This window comes from Cebus imitator, unplaced genomic scaffold (assembly GCF_001604975.1).
Source record: "Cebus imitator isolate Cc_AM_T3 unplaced genomic scaffold, Cebus_imitator-1.0 Scaffold170, whole genome shotgun sequence".
Taxonomy (NCBI): Eukaryota; Metazoa; Chordata; class Mammalia; order Primates; family Cebidae; genus Cebus; species Cebus imitator.
This window is the reverse complement of record NW_016107485.1, coordinates 3,502,773-3,520,157: the sequence shown is the minus strand read 5'-3', so window position 1 is coordinate 3,520,157 and position 17,385 is coordinate 3,502,773. Positions and strand designations below refer to the sequence as shown.

General features: G+C 52.6%; 1 protein-coding gene across 1 annotated transcript in view; it reads left to right on the top strand.

Annotated features, from left to right (window-relative positions):
• The first annotated feature begins 1,444 nt into the window (after window positions 1-1,444).
• Window positions 1,445-17,385, top strand: part of FAM83F (family with sequence similarity 83 member F) — a 36,037-nt gene continuing 20,096 nt past the window's right edge. Inside the window, exon 1 of the mRNA XM_017544554.2 lies at window positions 1,445-2,421. Coding sequence (XP_017400043.1) covers window positions 1,507-2,421 — 915 coding nt within the window. The 5' untranslated portion in view covers window positions 1,445-1,506. The remainder of the gene's footprint in view (window positions 2,422-17,385) is intronic.

Sequence of the window (17,385 nt, the reverse complement as noted above, 5' to 3'; positions counted from 1 at the left end):
TGGTGAACAGAAAGGGCCCAATTCTTTTCCACGAGAGTCTGTCTCAAAAAAAAAAAAAAAAAGGGAAAATAAAAAGAAATGTACATTGGGGACACGCTGTGTACCCGGCACACAGTAGGCATTGCGTAAATGTTTGTTGAGCCCACTTGCTCCCAAAGCATTTGACTGTGTTTATTAAAACACTCTCATTACTCCTATCCTCCTCTGTGTTTTACTGTCTATCCCTCCCCTGCCCTGAGCTCCGGTGTGTCTCCAAACTATTGAGTCTGGCATCTTGTAGGGCCTCAAGTCATTAGACAAGAAACTAGATGCTCTCCCATCTAAGGACGTAATCTGTCTATATGTACTTAAGAGTGGAGCATTACCGGGAGTGACGCTTTCCAGTTCCCAAGAGGGGTAAAGGACAAGTGAGGTGAGAGACACCTTGCTGCTCACCACCCCCAATCTTTAGGCTGACACAGGATGCCGGAACTGATAATTGTCAAAAAAAAAGTGCAGACATTTGTAAATCTGAGTCCCATGTTTCCAGACCACGAAAGAAAGGCCTAGAAATGGTAAGTGATCTTTTCAAATCCCCTGGGGTGAAAAGCAGGTCCCCAATAACCTGTCATTTCACAAGAAAAGGCAAAAGGGGAAAGTCGGCCGTGATGTCAGGGAAAGACCTTTAAGACACAGAAAACCTAGCAGCCCCCATGCTCTGCCTCTTTCACAGGAGACCTGGGCAACGCACACGTTTCTAGGCCTCAATTTCCCCATCTGTAAAATGAGGGGGTTGGAGGAGCTGGAAAAGCTCCTTCCAGCTCTGAGATGCTGTGCTGGAAAATGAGAGAAATGTGAATGAACCTTTGGTTGTTATGATCTGAAAATATTTTGAATGTGGAGAATCAAATTGTACAGCAATGCATGAACAACATAATATGTTAATGACTAAGACGATTGTGTTTAATCCGATGGGAAACAGCAGAGCTGCTACCTTGGCTGCTGGGGCTGCTGCTGTGTGTGTGCGTTTGTGTGGTGTGTGTGCACGCACGTGCGCCTTCCTTTCTTGAGCTCAAACATATATTTTGAATCACTAATATAGTAATCATGTCTCTGGTAGCCTATCTTGCCCAAACACACACACGCTACACACCCTATTTCAAATTAAAGTGGGAGCGGGGCGGGCGGGGGGGAATTCCACTACGGGTCTTTACATCATTTCTGTTTGGACGGCTGTTTTTTTTTGTTTTTTGTTTTTTTTTTTTTTAAGAAATTTTTATAGTGAAGGTGTTGGACTGCCAGCCCCGGAGGCCTCTGATCTCAGAACTGGGACGCAAGGGTGGGGAGCTTAAGCTCTCATTAGCATTTCGCTTTCGATCACCCACTGCCCGCTCCTCAGTCGTCACAATCCCGTCCTGCAGCAGGGACCCCCCCACACCCGACCCTCGACGCGGGAGAGGAGTCAGCTCGGCTGCCCCAGAGGCGACCCGGCCAGAGCACGTGCTCCGGACTCCACGTGCGCGGAAAATGAACGCGCACCCGCGACGCGGCCCGCGGGGGCGGACGGCAGCTAGGGCCGGGCAGCCAACGTTCACCCAGCGGAGGAGTCGGGGCGGAGTCCGCACGTGGGTCTGCGACGGCCCCGCCTCCAGGGGGCGTCCTCTCGGGGACTCGGGGCCCGGGCTGGTGACCCCTGCAGGCCCGGGCCCGACCGCGTCCCGGAAGCCACACCGAGGTCCCGGCGAGCCCGGCGGAGGCGGCGGCCCCTCCCCGCCCGACGGCTACTCCCGCGCGGATTGGCCGCTCCCCGACGGCGAGCGGGGCGGGCCGGGGCGGGCCGGGGCCCGAGCTCGCGGCCAGGTGAGGCGCCCCGCCCCTCGGCGGCTCCAGGTGCGGCGGTGGGACCTTCGACCGCGGCGGGGCCAGAGCCGGGGCCGAGGCGCCATGGCCGAGTCCCAGCTGAGCTGCCTGGACGAGGCGCACGTGAACGAGAAGGTGACCGAGGCACAGGCCGCCTTCTACTACTGCGAACGGCGGCGGGCCGCGCTGGAGGCGCTGCTGGGCGGCGGCGAGCAGGCCTACCGCGAGCGGGTCAAGAAGGAGCAGCTGCGGGACTTCCTCTCCAGCCCGGAGCGCCGGGCCCTCTGCGCCGCCTGGAGCCCGTACGAGGACGCCGCCGACGCCGCCCCCGCCACCAACGCCCGGGGCAAGAGCAAGGCCAAGGCCAAGGCCCCCGCGCCGGCTCCGGCCGAGCCCGGCGAGTCCCTGGCCTACTGGCCCGACCGTTCCGACACCGAGGTGCCCCCGCTGGACCTGGGCTGGACGGACACTGGTTTCTACCGCGGCGTGAGCCGGGTCACCCTCTTCACCCACCCCCCCAAGGACGAGAAGGCGCCGCACCTCAAGCAGGTGGTCAGGCAGATGATCCAACAGGCCCAGAAGGTAGGTGCACCTCTTCGTCCCCACATCGCTGGGGCCCCAGCCCCAGTCCCCTGGGCCAGGCCCCACCTCCCAGGCAGGGCTGGGGCAGGCCGCCCTAAGCACCCTCTAGAAATGGGCCCCAACCCGCCCCTACCTCGTGGGGCTGTAGTGAGGCCTCTAGAGCGAATGGCTGGGAACGTGTTTGGCAAATTACAAGGTGCTAGACAGATAGATGTTAGCCGTCGGTATAACAGCATCGAGAGGCGCTAGCTCTGCTCTGTACTTCTAAAACTTCCCTGTCCAGTCCCCCTCCTCAGGGAAGACTGGAGACCGAGGCTCTGTGGTTAACATGCATCCCTCAAAGGTCTTGATAATAACCTACGTGCAGCCCAGGGATTTATAGAACATATCCCAAGCCATTTTCTCATGTGATAGTCAAAGCAACTTCAGGGAGTGGGTGGCTGTGACCTCCCAGTCCCACCCATTTCCATGCTGCTCTTGGGACCACCCCTCTCTCATAGTCAAAGCCACTCCTGGGTGGGATACTAGGCTCCAGCTGCCTGGAATGAATGGGAGAGGGGACACGTATTGAGCACCTACTGTGTGCCTGGCCCTGTGCTGGGCACCTTGGCACAGCAGGTCAACCCGGCTCAGCAGCTCAGGAAAGGGGTCCTGCTTAGCACATCTGCCCTGCTTAGGAGTTGGAAGGAGGGCTGTTTCCATTTTGGCCGGTAAGGCCAGTCAGCTGTGGAGCAGGGGGAAGACTTTAATCTTTATGCCTTAGGGTAGGAGTCCTAGGGCAGCTTCCAGATCAAATATCAGATGCCCACTACATTTAAACTTTCAGTAAACAACACCCAACCTTTTAGTATCGGTTTATTCCAAACATGACATGAGACGTACTGATACTGAAAAGTTCTTCGTTGTGTTTCTGAAATTCAAAGAGAAATGGGAACGTTTTGTACTTTTCATTTGCTACCTCTGGCTCCCCTACACTCAGACTTGTTAGGACACAGCAGCAGCCTTTGGTGCCCAGTTCAGAATATACAACAGGAGTGGCTTGGGCTCATCATTCTAATTCCAAATGAGTGAGGTTGGAGTCCTGGTTCCCCTCGGGGCTGAATACGCCTGAGGAGGGAAAATGGAGCTTGAAAGACCATTCAGGAAGATGGGTTCATCTTCCTGAAAGGGATGATCTAGGTAGTTGGCTAGGCTGGCTACCAGAAGGAAGGGTTAACCTCCACTGTGCACACTCGTACCCTCCCTCTCTGTAATTCCTCCCTGTCTGACTGAGTTTTCTTTGTACACTGTGTTCTGCAGAAGAAAAAGGCAAGACTGGACCCAGAAGAGGGAAAAAGGATGTAGGCGGCCGGCCATACAGGCTGCAGCCGGGGCTAGGGGTCGAGTGTCATGATGTCGGACTAACAAAGCCTCTATTTTTTAGCATTTAATACGTGCCATCCACTGTGCTAATGACTCAACTGCATTTTCTCATTTGCTTTTCACAGCAACTGGGTGAATAGGTATTTTCCTTATTTTTGGAGGAAAAGACATCAGGATTCAGAAGTTTCTTTCCGGAGGTCCCATAGCTAGTAAGTGGCTGAGCCAGGACCCAAACACCAAAGCCCCTGCTCTTACCCACTGTGCTGCTCTGCCCCAGTGCCCAAAATAATGGTGCAGTCTGATTAAGCAAGGGGTTTGAATGAAGGTAGCCTGGTCACAGCCTGGAGTACAGGTGGTGTACCCCTGTTACAAGAAGGGGATTACAGGGCCCCTGGCCACCAAGTCTTCTAGTCCCATGTGGGATGACAGAACTCTCTCCTGCATAGTGAGGTATTTTTAACTCTAAATATTTAACAACAGAAACTTCTAACAATTGTGAACCCATCCGATAAGTACAGGTTTAACCAGTAATTTCCTGAGGGCCGACTGTGTGCCAGGCACTAACTGGCCATGAAGAAGACACATGGGGTGGCGTTTGCCCTCCAAGAGCTTAACAAATGTTCGGGCTCTGCTGGAAAGAAGAGTTTTTAAGGCTGGGTGTGCCTAATCTGGGAAGGCTTTCTGAGGGAGGTGAGTTGCAGAATTGGAAAGGGAGAGAGTAAACTGGAATGGCCATTCTGTCGGTAAGAGAGATTTTGGCTTCGAAAAGGCAAGGAGGTTTGATTGGCAGGAAAAAAGAGCTGTTGTGGGGGGAGGTGAGCACTGTGTGGAGTCTGGTGTGGGGACTCTAAAACTGGGCCCAAGGCAGGCAGTCACCCCCCAGGAAGCAGCAGTGTTGGACACTGTCTGTGCCCACCCAAGTATCAGGACCTCTGGGCCCTCACCCTTGATCACTGTCCCGAATGTCTGCATAGTCCCTTCTTCCCAAAGACCCTGTGAAGAAGTAGGGACAGAGAGGTTGACCAGGTTTCACAGGTGAGGAAACAGACACAGAGAAGAAAAGGAGCTTGCCCAGAGGTCATGTGGCTGGTTGTAGAAGGACCCAGCTTCTGCTCTAGGAGGCTGTACCTTCCGACTGCTGCTTGTCCCCCACCCCCATGCCAGCTCGTCCAGCTGGCTGGCAGCTTTCCCTGGCCATTAACTTAGATCCTTCCTCCTTCCCTTTCGCCCCGAGGGAGGGAGTTTTCTTTGTTTCCAGTGAGAGTCTGGCTGCTTTGAGGCCAGGTAGGGCAGACTGAGATGGTTTACATACAGGGACACGGGGAGCTGCGGAGGGGAGGCAGCAGGACACACACACATCCAACTGTGTACCAGAGTTTGCATTTTATTTCATTTAATCATCAGAATAACCCTGTGAGGTGCTGTCATTTTGGTTCCCGAGTCACAGAGAGGATACTAAGGTTCAGAAGGAGTTGCCCGTGGCTGCCGTGTCTACAGTCAGTCACAGGCCAGCGGGGGATTCTGTACCTGGTCCTCAGGGATATGGAGAAAGGCGCCTAATTAGGGGACAGGATGCTTTGAAACATGATTGGGGCTGAGGGAGGAGGGGCTGAGAATGGGCACCAGGGAGGAAATGGCCCAGCAGAGCCCTGTGGACTGGGAGGGCCTTTGAGGAGGTCCGGCTGAGCCACCTATATCCTGGGCCTCTGCAAATGTCAGAAAGCCCTTCCCAACCACCATTCGGCTGTTTACTTGTGGGGTAGGGCTTTTTCCTGCTGGTTTTTTTTTTTTTTTCCTTTGGAGTGATCTGCTTACCTGGGTGCCTCTGAATGATGTACTTTGTCTGCTTAAGTTACAGGCAGAAAGGGCGCCTTTAGGGACCCAAAAATGATCTCCTGGCCTGTGCTATGCTAGCAAAGGAGACTGGGGAAAGTTGCTGGTGCTTGGACCGTTCAGGTCATTGTAACTGCCGGGGAGTGGACTTACAGCAAACCCGTGTGTAGACTGGGAAACTCTTGGTTCTTATTTGCAAAGCCAGAGTAAGGGGAGCAGACAGCTGCAGTCTGGATGGGCTGGCAACTTGGAAGGATTGTGCATCCGTTTGGCCATTGGACAAATACTGAGAGGTTTACTGCACGTGCTAAGCATACTTTAATGGAAAACAGACATCTGAAACCCACCTTTGCTCTTAAATTGCCTCATCTTCTGCTGATCTATCATCTAACACGATCTAAGGAGTGCTGGACGAAGGTCGTGGCTGGAGGGGCACTAGCCCAGCCCTTAAACCAGGTTAGGGAAGGCCTTTTGATGCCAAGGACCTGTGAGATGGCACCAAGCTACCCGCCCATCTCGTGCCCAGGCTCCCTTGTGACCAGCGGCCTCCCATTTTGAAGCTGCTGGTCGAATTTAGAGAACGTTTCCTTGTGCTTTGGGAAGAGAGGCAAATTGATCACACCTGCTTCTCAAAGATTGACCCTTGACCCCTGCATTCCTGGCTTGCACCCAAATGCACCAGTGACCCAGCTAACCAGCTCGTCTTGGTTTATTACAAACTGTCCAATCTCCTTGACACCTCAAAAGCTGCATAAGGCAGGGTCTGGTCTTCATTACACAGAGGCTCCTTCTAAGCTCCAAAAGGGTGAAATGACTCCCCTTCAGACCGAGGACAAGGAGGTTACACAGCATCCCTGGATCCTTGGTTGGGATTCCCAGTGACCCCAGTGACCCCATGCAAATTATACCTAGGAGAGGGAGGGGCTGCTGGAGTAGGTAACCATGACCAACTGGGAGCTGCTTTCTATTTTCATTCCTGTTGTAGTTAGTGGAATAGGCCTGTCCAGATGATTTAGGAAAGAGAGTAACTAGCCAGGCTGGTCCCTAACCCACCTCTGCCTGTTGATGGGTTTGTTCCTTTTCCTTCAAGGCCTCGCTAAGAGACCACCTCTGCCTTGGCATTTTGTCAATTTGATTTTCAATCCAGAAGGTCCACACAAACTTTGGAAGAGGGCATTTTATCCTCCTGGATTGGGAACTTTGGAAAAGAAAGACTGGCTTACTCCCCTCAGTTTCCTGTCCGGTACCCCAGCAGTGCCCGTGCTGTCACAGGTGATCAATTATCTGTTTATAGAATTGAAAACCATCTTCTATTGGCTGCCCATCCCTTGGGGGAAGCAGGTGTCTGGAGCTGTCCCTGTTGAATTGCACATTCCCCCGGGAACTTCTTTAATCTGCATCGTAACAAGCTGGCTGGCAGCAGAGAGAAGAATGCTCTAAATTGGGGATATGGGGCACAGGGAGGCAGCTGCCTCAAGGGATTTCGAGAAAGTCTCCAGAGCCGGAGGCATGGCCGGCTGAGGTTAGCAGCCTTGGTTTGAGGTCTGGGCAGGTTATGGGAGGAGGGTATGGTAACAGCTGGCATACAGATGCCCCCAGGCATGGCAAAGTCTTGGAGTCATCAGCTCAGCTCCCTGCAAGACTCAGCTTTGCACATGGTGGGCCTGGCCCCTGAGTGGAGCCCACCGTCTTTCCCCATTCACCTCTAATGGCACTTCCCTCATTCAGCTACAAATGAGTACCAAGGCAAATGGTACCAAGCGCCTTCTTCATACCAGGCACTTTGCTGGACATTGAGATACTGCAATGAAGCAGATGCCCAAAACATCCCTAGTTTAAAAAATACGTAATTTTAAAAAATGTTACTGGTTTTTGAATTCCAAGAGTCAGGCAGTGCATTCATTAGTTACCTTACCACCTTGTTTGAGAGCTGGTCCCAATTCCTGACTTGCTCCTAATACCTTCCTACCTCCCTCTTTTCCCCATTATCCTCCTCCCCTTCCATCTAAGGGGAACAGTTGACTTTGGAGCTCCTGAGCTGCCTTTTAGAAGCCTGTTCAAACTCACAGAGCAAGAAGAGGCCTCTCAGGCAGCCCAGGGACCCACAGGCCCCGCGCTCTCCTAACTGTTCTACCCTTCTGCAAGTGGCCATGCCACATGAGCTTCGTGCCAGAGGCACTGGGCGGTGCCGGAGTCCTCGCTGCATTAAGGCTGGTGGATAATGGCACCGCTGCAGCTCCAGAGAATAAGAGGACTTCACAACCCTTCTGTGATCTTGCCCCAGCCTGTCCAGGTATTCCTGGCAAGCCCTGGACGAATTAGCTGTTGGGTTCTGAGTCTCTCTCTTTTATGCTCAATCAGTGATCCCAGGAACTGGAATTTCTGAGCAATGGACCAGCTTCATGTCAAAAACAGAAGACAGGCTGTGAAGCTGAAAGCTCTTGATTTCTGCCCTCATCTGACCGCTTATTCACTGTTACTCACTGTGCTCCCTTGAACAAATCACCCCCCTCTCTGAAACTCCTGGCTGATAAAATGGGGAAGATAATACCGAGGTTCCTGGATGGTTTTGAAAAACAAGGGGGGCGGGGCATGGTGGCTCACAACCCCAGCACTTTGGGCGGCCGAGGTGGGTGAATTGCTTGAGCTGACGAGTTTGAGACTAGCCTGGGGCAGCATGGCAAATCCCCGTCTTTACAAAAAGTACAAAAATTAGCCAGATGTGGCAGCATGCACCTGTAGTTCCAAGTACTCAGGAGGCTGAGGTAGGTAGGTGGGTGGATTGCTTGAGCTCGGGAGTTGGAGGTCGCAGAGATTGCACCACTGCACTGCAGCTGAGTGCCAGAGTGAAACTCTATCTCAGAAAGAATAAAATAAAGCAAGAAAAACAAGGGAGAAACCATGTGAGAAAGCTGAGGATACTGCAAAGTATCATACAAATGTTCATTATTTTAGAAAATAACTGCTGCCTTCTCTGTCTTTTTGCAGAGCTGGGGAAGGAAGGGTAGCCAAATTTCCTCCCAGGAAGTTAGGGTCCTCCACCCAGGAGATTAGAGGTAGGCAAATTGGGAGTCCCTTCTCATTGTTAGGGCCAAAGGCCCTGTGCAGGTGTGTTTCCTGTTTCCATCTTTGATCGAGCCAGGACTGGCTCCCCACAGCCCTCCCACCCACTCATGTACAGATCTGCTGGCCTCGACTTGGTGGTGGTGGGCAGTGATCAGTAAGGGCAGCTTTCTGCTGGGCCTCCAGGCTGCCTTCAGGAGGCTGTGGCATTGGAATCCTCAGCCCAGGATCTATGCTGGAATTTGCCAAGGGCAGAGAGGGATAAAACAGGAAGGTGCAGAGGCTCCCTTGTTCCTAAAGCAGGGGTCCCCTGAGGATGCTCCCCATACACGGTCATCCTGAGAGGCCAGACTACTGCACATGCCCAGCCCAGAGAGCCCCAGGGCAGCCTGGGAAGATACCTCAAGTTCTTTTCGTTCTGGAGAGCTGAAGCTTTCATTGGAACAAGAGGGTGGGGCTGCTGAGGGTTAACCATGATGTAATCAGGGCCTTGGGCCTGTGTTTCCCTCTTTGGAGAAGATGGAGGGGAGAGTTGGCTCCTTGGAAATACCTCTGATACTTTGGGTCCCTGAACCTCTGAGGATGGGTGTTTCCCAGAAAGTTCAAAAGTAGGTAGGGCCTCAGTAAACTTCCTGACCTTCTCTTGAAGGTTCAAGGTAGCAAAGCCAGTTCTGTTGGGTGGAGGTCTCAGAAAGCCCAGGCCACCACTGGGTGGAGAGAGTGCACAGCTGGGAGCCAGGAGCCTGGGAATCATCATTTTTGCCCTGCCCATCTCTTTCCTAGCTCACTGGGTGACATTGGGTACGTTATTTGGCTTTGGTGGGCCTCCATTTCTGTGTCTCTAACATGGGGATAATTCTTGCTTATTTCCACAAATTGTTCTGAGAATCCAGTGTAAGGCCATGGGAAAGCCCTATGAGAAAGGTGAGTGAGGTGTGCAGTAAAAGGGATTTCTCTGAAGAAGGGCTAACGTTGAGTGACGGGATGGGTACTCTGCGTGCTGTTTCTTTTCATTAATCCAATCCTCAGCACCTTGCAAAGGAACTAGTATTTTCCCTGAGGCTCAGAGAAAGCATCAGTTCACAGAACTCAGAAGTGGCTGGGGGAGAGTCCACCCAGGTCTCAGCTCAAGGTGGTGTCCATCCATGACAGTTGCCCTTGGGAATTGCCCTCTGGGGCCATCTCTTCCTTCTAAAACTTCTAGAAACATTCAAAGTCTGTATGTCACCCACCAGGCCCTGGGAGGCTCTTGGGCGAGTTCTAGACACAGACAAGTACACAACTGCCAGCTGCTCCACTCTGTGCCAAGGCTGGGGAAGAGTGTTCCCTCTGCCCAGTGACATCGAGGCAGGTAACAGGGAAGCTGGGTACAGGTAGTTTCTCCAGAGAGACCTAGATTGTCCTCTTCATGGCCACTCTCTGGCCCCTTGGGACTTATGGCCCCTTACTGACAGGCTGAGACCTTGCAGTGAGTCCCAGCCCAGCAACTGTCAGTCCCTCCATCTTCTCACTCCCTGGGATGCTGCCTCACCTTGGCTGGTGGCCAGACCTGCCTCCCTTTTCTTAGAGTGTACAAAGCAGAGCCTGTTTGGGGACAAGCTTCCAATCTGAGCTGGGGGAGGCAGGGAGCAGGGCAGAGAACAAATGAGCCCAGGGCTACGTCCTGGCTGACCACCTGCCCCGGCTTCTTGGGCTGTCCTGAGCCACCCCCCAGGCTGGTTCACTCTAGCCATCCCTGCCCGCTCCCCACACACCATGCCATGTGCCATGACCAGCCAACCTCAGCTGGAGCTGCTGCCCTTCCGAGTTTTCTTTTTCATTCTCTGAAATCTGTGAGCCTGTGGACTTGCTAATGATCCCATAATCTTAGCCCTGGAAGAGAGCCTATGGCTTCTCTAATCATTAGTCTCTCTGGCCCAGGTTTCCAATAATCTGGAAACATATCCCCAGCACAGCTTGCACGCTGGTCATCATTCTGCTGGGCTTCTCGCAGTCCTGGCCAGGCATGTGGAGGCTCCTGATGAGCATTCTTTTTGTTTTTCAGCAGTGAGTCAGGAGATCGGGGTGGGGAGGTGGGACCTAGAACTCTCTACCTTTCGGTGGGCCATTAAGGACAAACTGTGAGTTTCCTTAACTCACCCACCTCGGAGGGCCCCCAGACCACCTGGATATTCCCTGCATTTGATTATTCACTCACTGTGTTTTACTGAAACCCAACTATGTGCCAGGAACCAGAAATTTACAGAGAGTACAATGAGAACGCTGCCTTAAGTCTTATGGGAGAGACAAAAAGAAAATCAATTACAGCATAGTCTTGGGGGTAGGGGTGTTGATACCTATTACTTACTGATCATTTAAGTGCTAGGCAAATGCCAGCCCTTTTAGAATTTTTTATTTATTTATTTATTTTTGAGAGGAAGTCTTGCTCTGCCACCCAGGCTGGAGTGCAGTGGCTCCATCTTGGCTCACTGCAACCTCCAACTCCTGGGTTCAAGCGATTCTCCCACCTCAGCCTCCCAAGTAGCTGGGACTACAGGTGTGTGCCACTATGCCTGACTGATTTTTGTATTTTTAATAGAGACAGAGTTTTGCCCTGTTGCCCACGCTGTTCTTGAACTCCTGACCTCAGGTGATCCGCCTGCCTTGGCCTCCCAAAGTGCTGGGATTACAGCCGTGAGCCACCATGCCCAGTTTTCATATTTTTAGTAGAGATGGGTTTTCACCATCTCTATGGTTTGGCCAGGCTAGCCTCAAACTCCTGATCACAAGTGATCCCCCCTCTTCCACCTCCCAAAGTTCCGGGATTACAGGCATGAGTGACCACACCTATTTCATTTAATTTTTTTTTTTTTACAACAAACCAACAGCGTTTCATTTTACAGATGAGGAAACTGAAGTTCAAAGAGGATAAGGTCATACCACTAGTAAATAGAACGCTAGATGGGAACCAAGATGCGTCTGATTCTCAGGCTTGTGCACCTGTACTGAGCCCCACGTGAACAGAGGCATCCTGGGAATTGATGGCTGAATCAGCCAGTTGTGGAAGGGCAGGGCAGGCTGTGTACAAAACTGGAGGCCTGGGACACGTGGACTCACACTGTTCCCATCACTTGCATGCCCTCCTGATCACTTTCAACCATATCCCTCCCTGCACTCTCAACTTGCCTCTCTAGGGAAGCCCTCCCAGGTACGTCATCTGGCAATAGCCAGAGTTATCCTGGCTGCGTCTCCGCACCTCCCAGGCAAACTGCCAACTTCATTTGTCTTACCCTGATAGATCAATCAAGAAATACCCTGGCAGACACTTCTTGAGCCCTGCCTCGCTCTGTTCATGTACTTGAGAGCTCAAGGCTAGTAACACAAACCAGCAGATGATCCTAAAAATCGTTTGTGTATCTTCATTGGATTTTTTTTTTTTTTTAGCAGCTGGTTTATCTTCCTAATTATGTTTGGCTTTAAGCTAATGTTAAAATGAGCTTACATTAGATAATTTTCACTAATTAACACCAACTTAGTGCCGAGAAAGTCATCCCAGAAGCTTGCCGTGGGGCAGGGAAAAGCTGGCCTAGGATCTTACAAAGAATTGCTCTGCTTACACCCTGGCAGGTCACGACACATGGTTGCTCACGGCTGAATTAGTTGCTTTCCTCACGTGGGTGCCATCTGTCTTCTTCCTCTGGAGAGCCAGCCTGGGTCTCCTTTGTACATACACCCTCCTTCATTCAACCTTGTCCAGAGTGATGGCCTCACAGGGTCAGCCTGACAGGAAGTGACCCCTAGGGGGCGCAACAGGGAGATGTGACCCACAGGGTTGGTATCGGAGCCCCACATTGAGGTCAAGGGCTCTGGGAGAGGGAGCAGCCCGGCTGGGTGGAATTGGGCTCCGAGGCTGCCAGCGTAGGGAGGGAGCCCGGTGTTTCATGATGTCAATTAGTGAGTCCAAGACAATGGAACGCAGCCACAGACAGCTGGGAAGCCCCAGCTGATGAAGCACAGATGCCCTGCTGCTGGGGTGGGGCAGCCTCACCTCCAAGTGGGAACAAGACCCTGTTGCAGCCAGGCGCGGTGGCTCATGCCTGTAATCCCAGCACTTTGGGAGGTCAAGGCGGGCGGATCATTTGAGGTCAGGAGTTCCAAACCAGCCTGGCTAACATAGTGAAACCCCATCTGTACTAAAAATACAAGTTACCCGGGTGTGGTGGCATGCACCTGTAATCCCAGCTATGAGGGAGGCTGAGGCAGGAGAATTGCTTGAGCCCGGGAAGCAGAGGTTTCAGTGAGCCGAGAACACGCCACTGCACTTCAGCCTGGGTCACAGAGTAATACTCCATCAAAAAAAAAAAAAACCCTGTTGCAGCTCTGGATTTGGCTCTGCCCTCTTGGTAGCCACATCTGAGCCCCCAAGAGAAGCCCCCATGTGGAGACATTCTGTTTAGAGTGATGGCAGGGCTCTGTCCCCTATTCCTCATGGATAGATGGGGAGACACCCCGTGTGCTTAGACAGACACAGCCCTGGGCAGACATGTATCCTAGGGAAGGCACACACTGCACTGGGGACTGGGGACAGAGGATGATCCTAGGACAGCCCTGGGAAGAGTGAAACAAGGACCTCAACAAAGAGCATTCCCATCACCACAGGCTTAGGAGGTGACAGTGTGAGTTCAGGCACCAGCCAGAGCCTGCTGGTGAGTTTGGAGAACATAGAATCATCTTATAGGGTATGAGCTTATTGCCGGGGGAGAAAGTGGATGAATGCCTCTTTGGGTTGGAAGCACATGAAGGGTCTTCAGCCAGGCTGAGGGGCTTCAACTTGACTTTGGGCAATCAGAGGCCACAGAGTGTTTGGGCAGGGAAACTGTGCGCTTGGGTCTTGTTATGGGGCCCGTCTGCCGAGAGGGGAACAGGGTAGCGTGAATGAGCATTGCGGCAAGGTGATCCTGAGCGCCTCCTGTGTGCCAGGCCCTGTCCCAGAGGAAGAGTGGTGCTCAGCCAGCTGGGGCAGGCACTAGGCAAGATTTTATCTAGGCTTGATCACATTTCTTTGCATTTCATAAGAACCATGAAGTAGCCTCGTTTTACAGGTGGAATTCACAAGGGTTAAGTAACTTGCCCAAGGTCTCACAACCAGTGTGGAATCTCTGGCACTTCCCACCCGTCGAAGTATACTTCTGACTGTGAGATTTATCGACACGAATCTAGAGTCCAGAGATGAGAGGAAGTTAAGGGGGTGTTCTGTGGGGACTGTGCAGCAGGCACCCCTCCTGCAGGCAGCCATGCAGCCTCTTCTCCTTTGCTCTCCTCTCCTCTCCTCTCTCCCCGGGGTGTGTGCAGGGGGAACTTAAGAGAAAGTTTGTTCTTTAGTTGGTGATAATTCAGATGGGGTCTGTTGCAGACTTGGTGACACTCTCTTCAATGTACCCAGAATACTTATGACACCCCCTCCTCGGTGCTTCATCTCCGTAGAGCACCTTTCTGTGCTCCGGCGATGGCTGTGCCAGTTAGAAGTTGCAGGCTGGGCACGGTGGCTCACGCCTGTAACCCCAGCACTTTGGGAGGCCAAAGCAGGTGGATCACAAGGTCAAGAGATCAAGAGCAGCCTGGCCAACATGGTGAAACCCCACCTCTACTAAAAATACAAAATTAGCCAGGCATGGTGGCACATGCCTGGCTAATCCCAGCTACTTGGGAGGCTGAGGCAGGAGAATGGCTTGAACCCGGGAGGCAGAGGTTGCAGTGAGCCGAGATCACGCCACTGCATTCCAGCCTGGTGACAGAGTGAAAGAGAGAGACTGTCTCAAAAAACAAAAAGAAGTTTTGCTCTGGTTCCCCACAGCCCGCCCTGAGATACGTTACTCTGGCAGCAGTTTTCTTAGCAGAGCATTGCGATGTTCAGCATACGGGTATAGACACCCGGTATGGTATGGCTGGATGAACAGTTCATCGTGTAGGTTATTATTTAATTGGGCCACGCTTCCTCTCAATTAGTTCAAGTTTTGACCTTTCTGGGAGTGTAGTGTTCCCTGAGCTTTAATCCCCTCCATGGGCTGGGCCTGCTGGGCGTCGCATTGAGCAGAGGAATAGCATCCCCACCTCCATGTCCGTGCCATGGGAGGCGCTGGCTGCCTGGCACCCCGGGAGCTCAGCGGGCCCCCCATTGGCTGTCTCCTTCTTTCTTGCCCCCTCCCTGAAGTGGTGCCCCCTTTGTTCTGGGCTCCATCACTGTGGAGAAAAGAGGGTACCTGCACTTACCTATCGCTCACAGCAGGGCAAGTACCACGCTGTCATCGAATCTCACTTAAAGCTCAGCGCAGCTCTGTAAAGGCATCACCTCCCCACTCTAAGAAGAGGAAACCAAGGCCCAGTAAATGACTCACTCAAAGCCAAATAACCAGTAAGACTTTCTGCTTCCAGACCGTATATTCTCTTGCAAGCAGCAGCCTTTACTCAAAGTGTGACACGTCCCCCTTGTGCATTCAAGTCACCTGAGTGCGGGTGGAGGATGGAGGCTGCTGTTGAAATGCATTTTCCTGGGCCTTTGCTGAATTCGAGTCTTTGAGGATGGGGCCCTGGAATCTGCATCTCCCTAGGCATACCCACATCCCTGCACCCAGGTGATTCTTTACACACTCAAGTTTGACAACCCCTCCTCTGTAGACCTTGATCCCTGTCTTTGGGGAGATCAGAAAAGGTTTCACAGCTGGAGATGTGTGAGTCGAAGGCTGCAGGTGGACCCAGCTCTACCCTCCATGGGAAAGGGAAGGTCTGCCCTTGGGTCCCAGACAGACTAACTTCCCTGGGCTGCCAGACAGACAGCCATTCTGGGACCTGTTTGCTCAGCGGCTGTCCTCTCCACCCTGAAGGACCTTCAGGCTTGTGGGGAGTTCACCCCATTTGCCTTGTAGAAAACGAATTGAACGATCCCTCGCAACTACCCAGCATGTTTCATGGGATTTCATGGGCATAATCTCATCCGAACTTTCCCTCAGCCCTGGGAGGTAGGCAGGGCAGGCTTGGGAGGCGACTCAGCCCCAGGCACACCTGCTAATCAATGGGAAAGTGTCCCTAGCTGCTTCCCTTCCTTCCCCAGGAGAAGTGACATCACCAACAGGTCCCCCGAGGTCAGCAAGCCTGGCCTGTAACCTTTTGCTTTTTCACACCCACAGAAGGGGTGAAGCAGGGGATCATTGCAGGCAACAGCACCCACACCCACCCCGGAGTCCTGAGCTCCACATCAGCAGGGCAAGGCGGCGGATGGGGTTATCTCTCTCTACCCATGCATCTTGGCTTGCATCCTGGTTTTGTGTAACCAGAGATGGCCTGGGGTCCTGGCCAGAACAGATCTCTTCCCAGAGCCTGCTGTGTCTACACCGTCTGGGGGTGACACCTTGATGTTGTAGAAAAGCTCAGAACTGGGGTCAGAAGCCCATGCTTCCGTCCCAGCTCTCCCAAGACCCAGCTTGGAACTTAAACCCCTGGGCTGGGCTAGATGCTGTCCATGTTTCCTCCTAGCTCCAACATTCTGTACGCCTGGAATGTCTAAAGTGTAGGGGCCAACTTGAATGGTGAAGCTTGTGCTTGGCATTTGGGCATGGCTGAGGGGCTTTGGTGGGGGCCTGGCATGCAGCCATGCTCCACTTTCTGCCCTTGCACTCTGTCACAGGGAGGAGGGCACCTTCTTGTGATTTGCACAAAGGTACTTGCTATCTGTGCTGATGGCAGCCCTGCCTCCTGGCTTCATTTCCTTAGTGTGGGACTTCTACCCCTTGGTTAAATACTATTCTCAGCCAGGGCTGGCTGTGACTCTGAGATCCTGGGTGGGTAGAGGGAAGGCAAAGACCAGACCTTCGAGCTGTCGCTCAGGAAACAGTCCCAACAGTTGCCTTCCTTCTTTCCCCTTCTCTGCTGCCCTGAGGAAGAACTCCAACCCTGCCTTCCAGCCAAACAATCTAACCAGGAATCTTGCTCAGCATTCTTTGTGTTCCCCTTCACCTCAATGCCTTGTCATTCATGAAATAAAGGAGAAAACTGCAGAGCTGCACCCACACCCACAAACAAAGCAACAGACACAAAACTCCATTTAGACGTTCATGCCCGAAACATGAGAACTGACTTTGTGCTGAGCTCTGTGCTAAGGGTGGAGATTCTGAAAGAAATCAGGTGGTCCCTGACCTGCAGGAGCCCGCAGCCTAGTCAGGGACAGAGAGGTTGGGTAGCAGACGTTACAGCAAAGGGTTAAGGAGCTCTGTTATTTGCCTGGAATGCAATGTGGGCAGGAAGCAGGGGGCGATTAACATTATTGGGTGAGGAGAAGTTCAGGAAATTCTTGGCTGAGTCTTGAAAGATGCATAGATGTTTCACAGGGTCGTCTGGAAGGGGTAGAAGCAAAAGGACTTGAAACTGCCTGATATGTACATAGTTCTCAGTTTTGCCTCCCAAGGGACATGTGTTGATGTCTAGAGACTTTTTTGGTTATTGTGACTAGGGGTGGTATTACCGGCAACTAGTGGGAAGGGTCCAGGAATGCTGTTAAACATCCTGCCATGTACAGGACAGTCCCACACAACAGATTTATCCAGCCCCAAAAGGTCAAGAGCGCTACAGTGAGAATCCCTGTGTTAGGTACCTGGAGGTCATCCTGCGTGGTGGTGAAGAGAGGCAGAGATGAGCCGTGGCGCGGGATGAAGCTAGAGACGAGGATCATAAGGT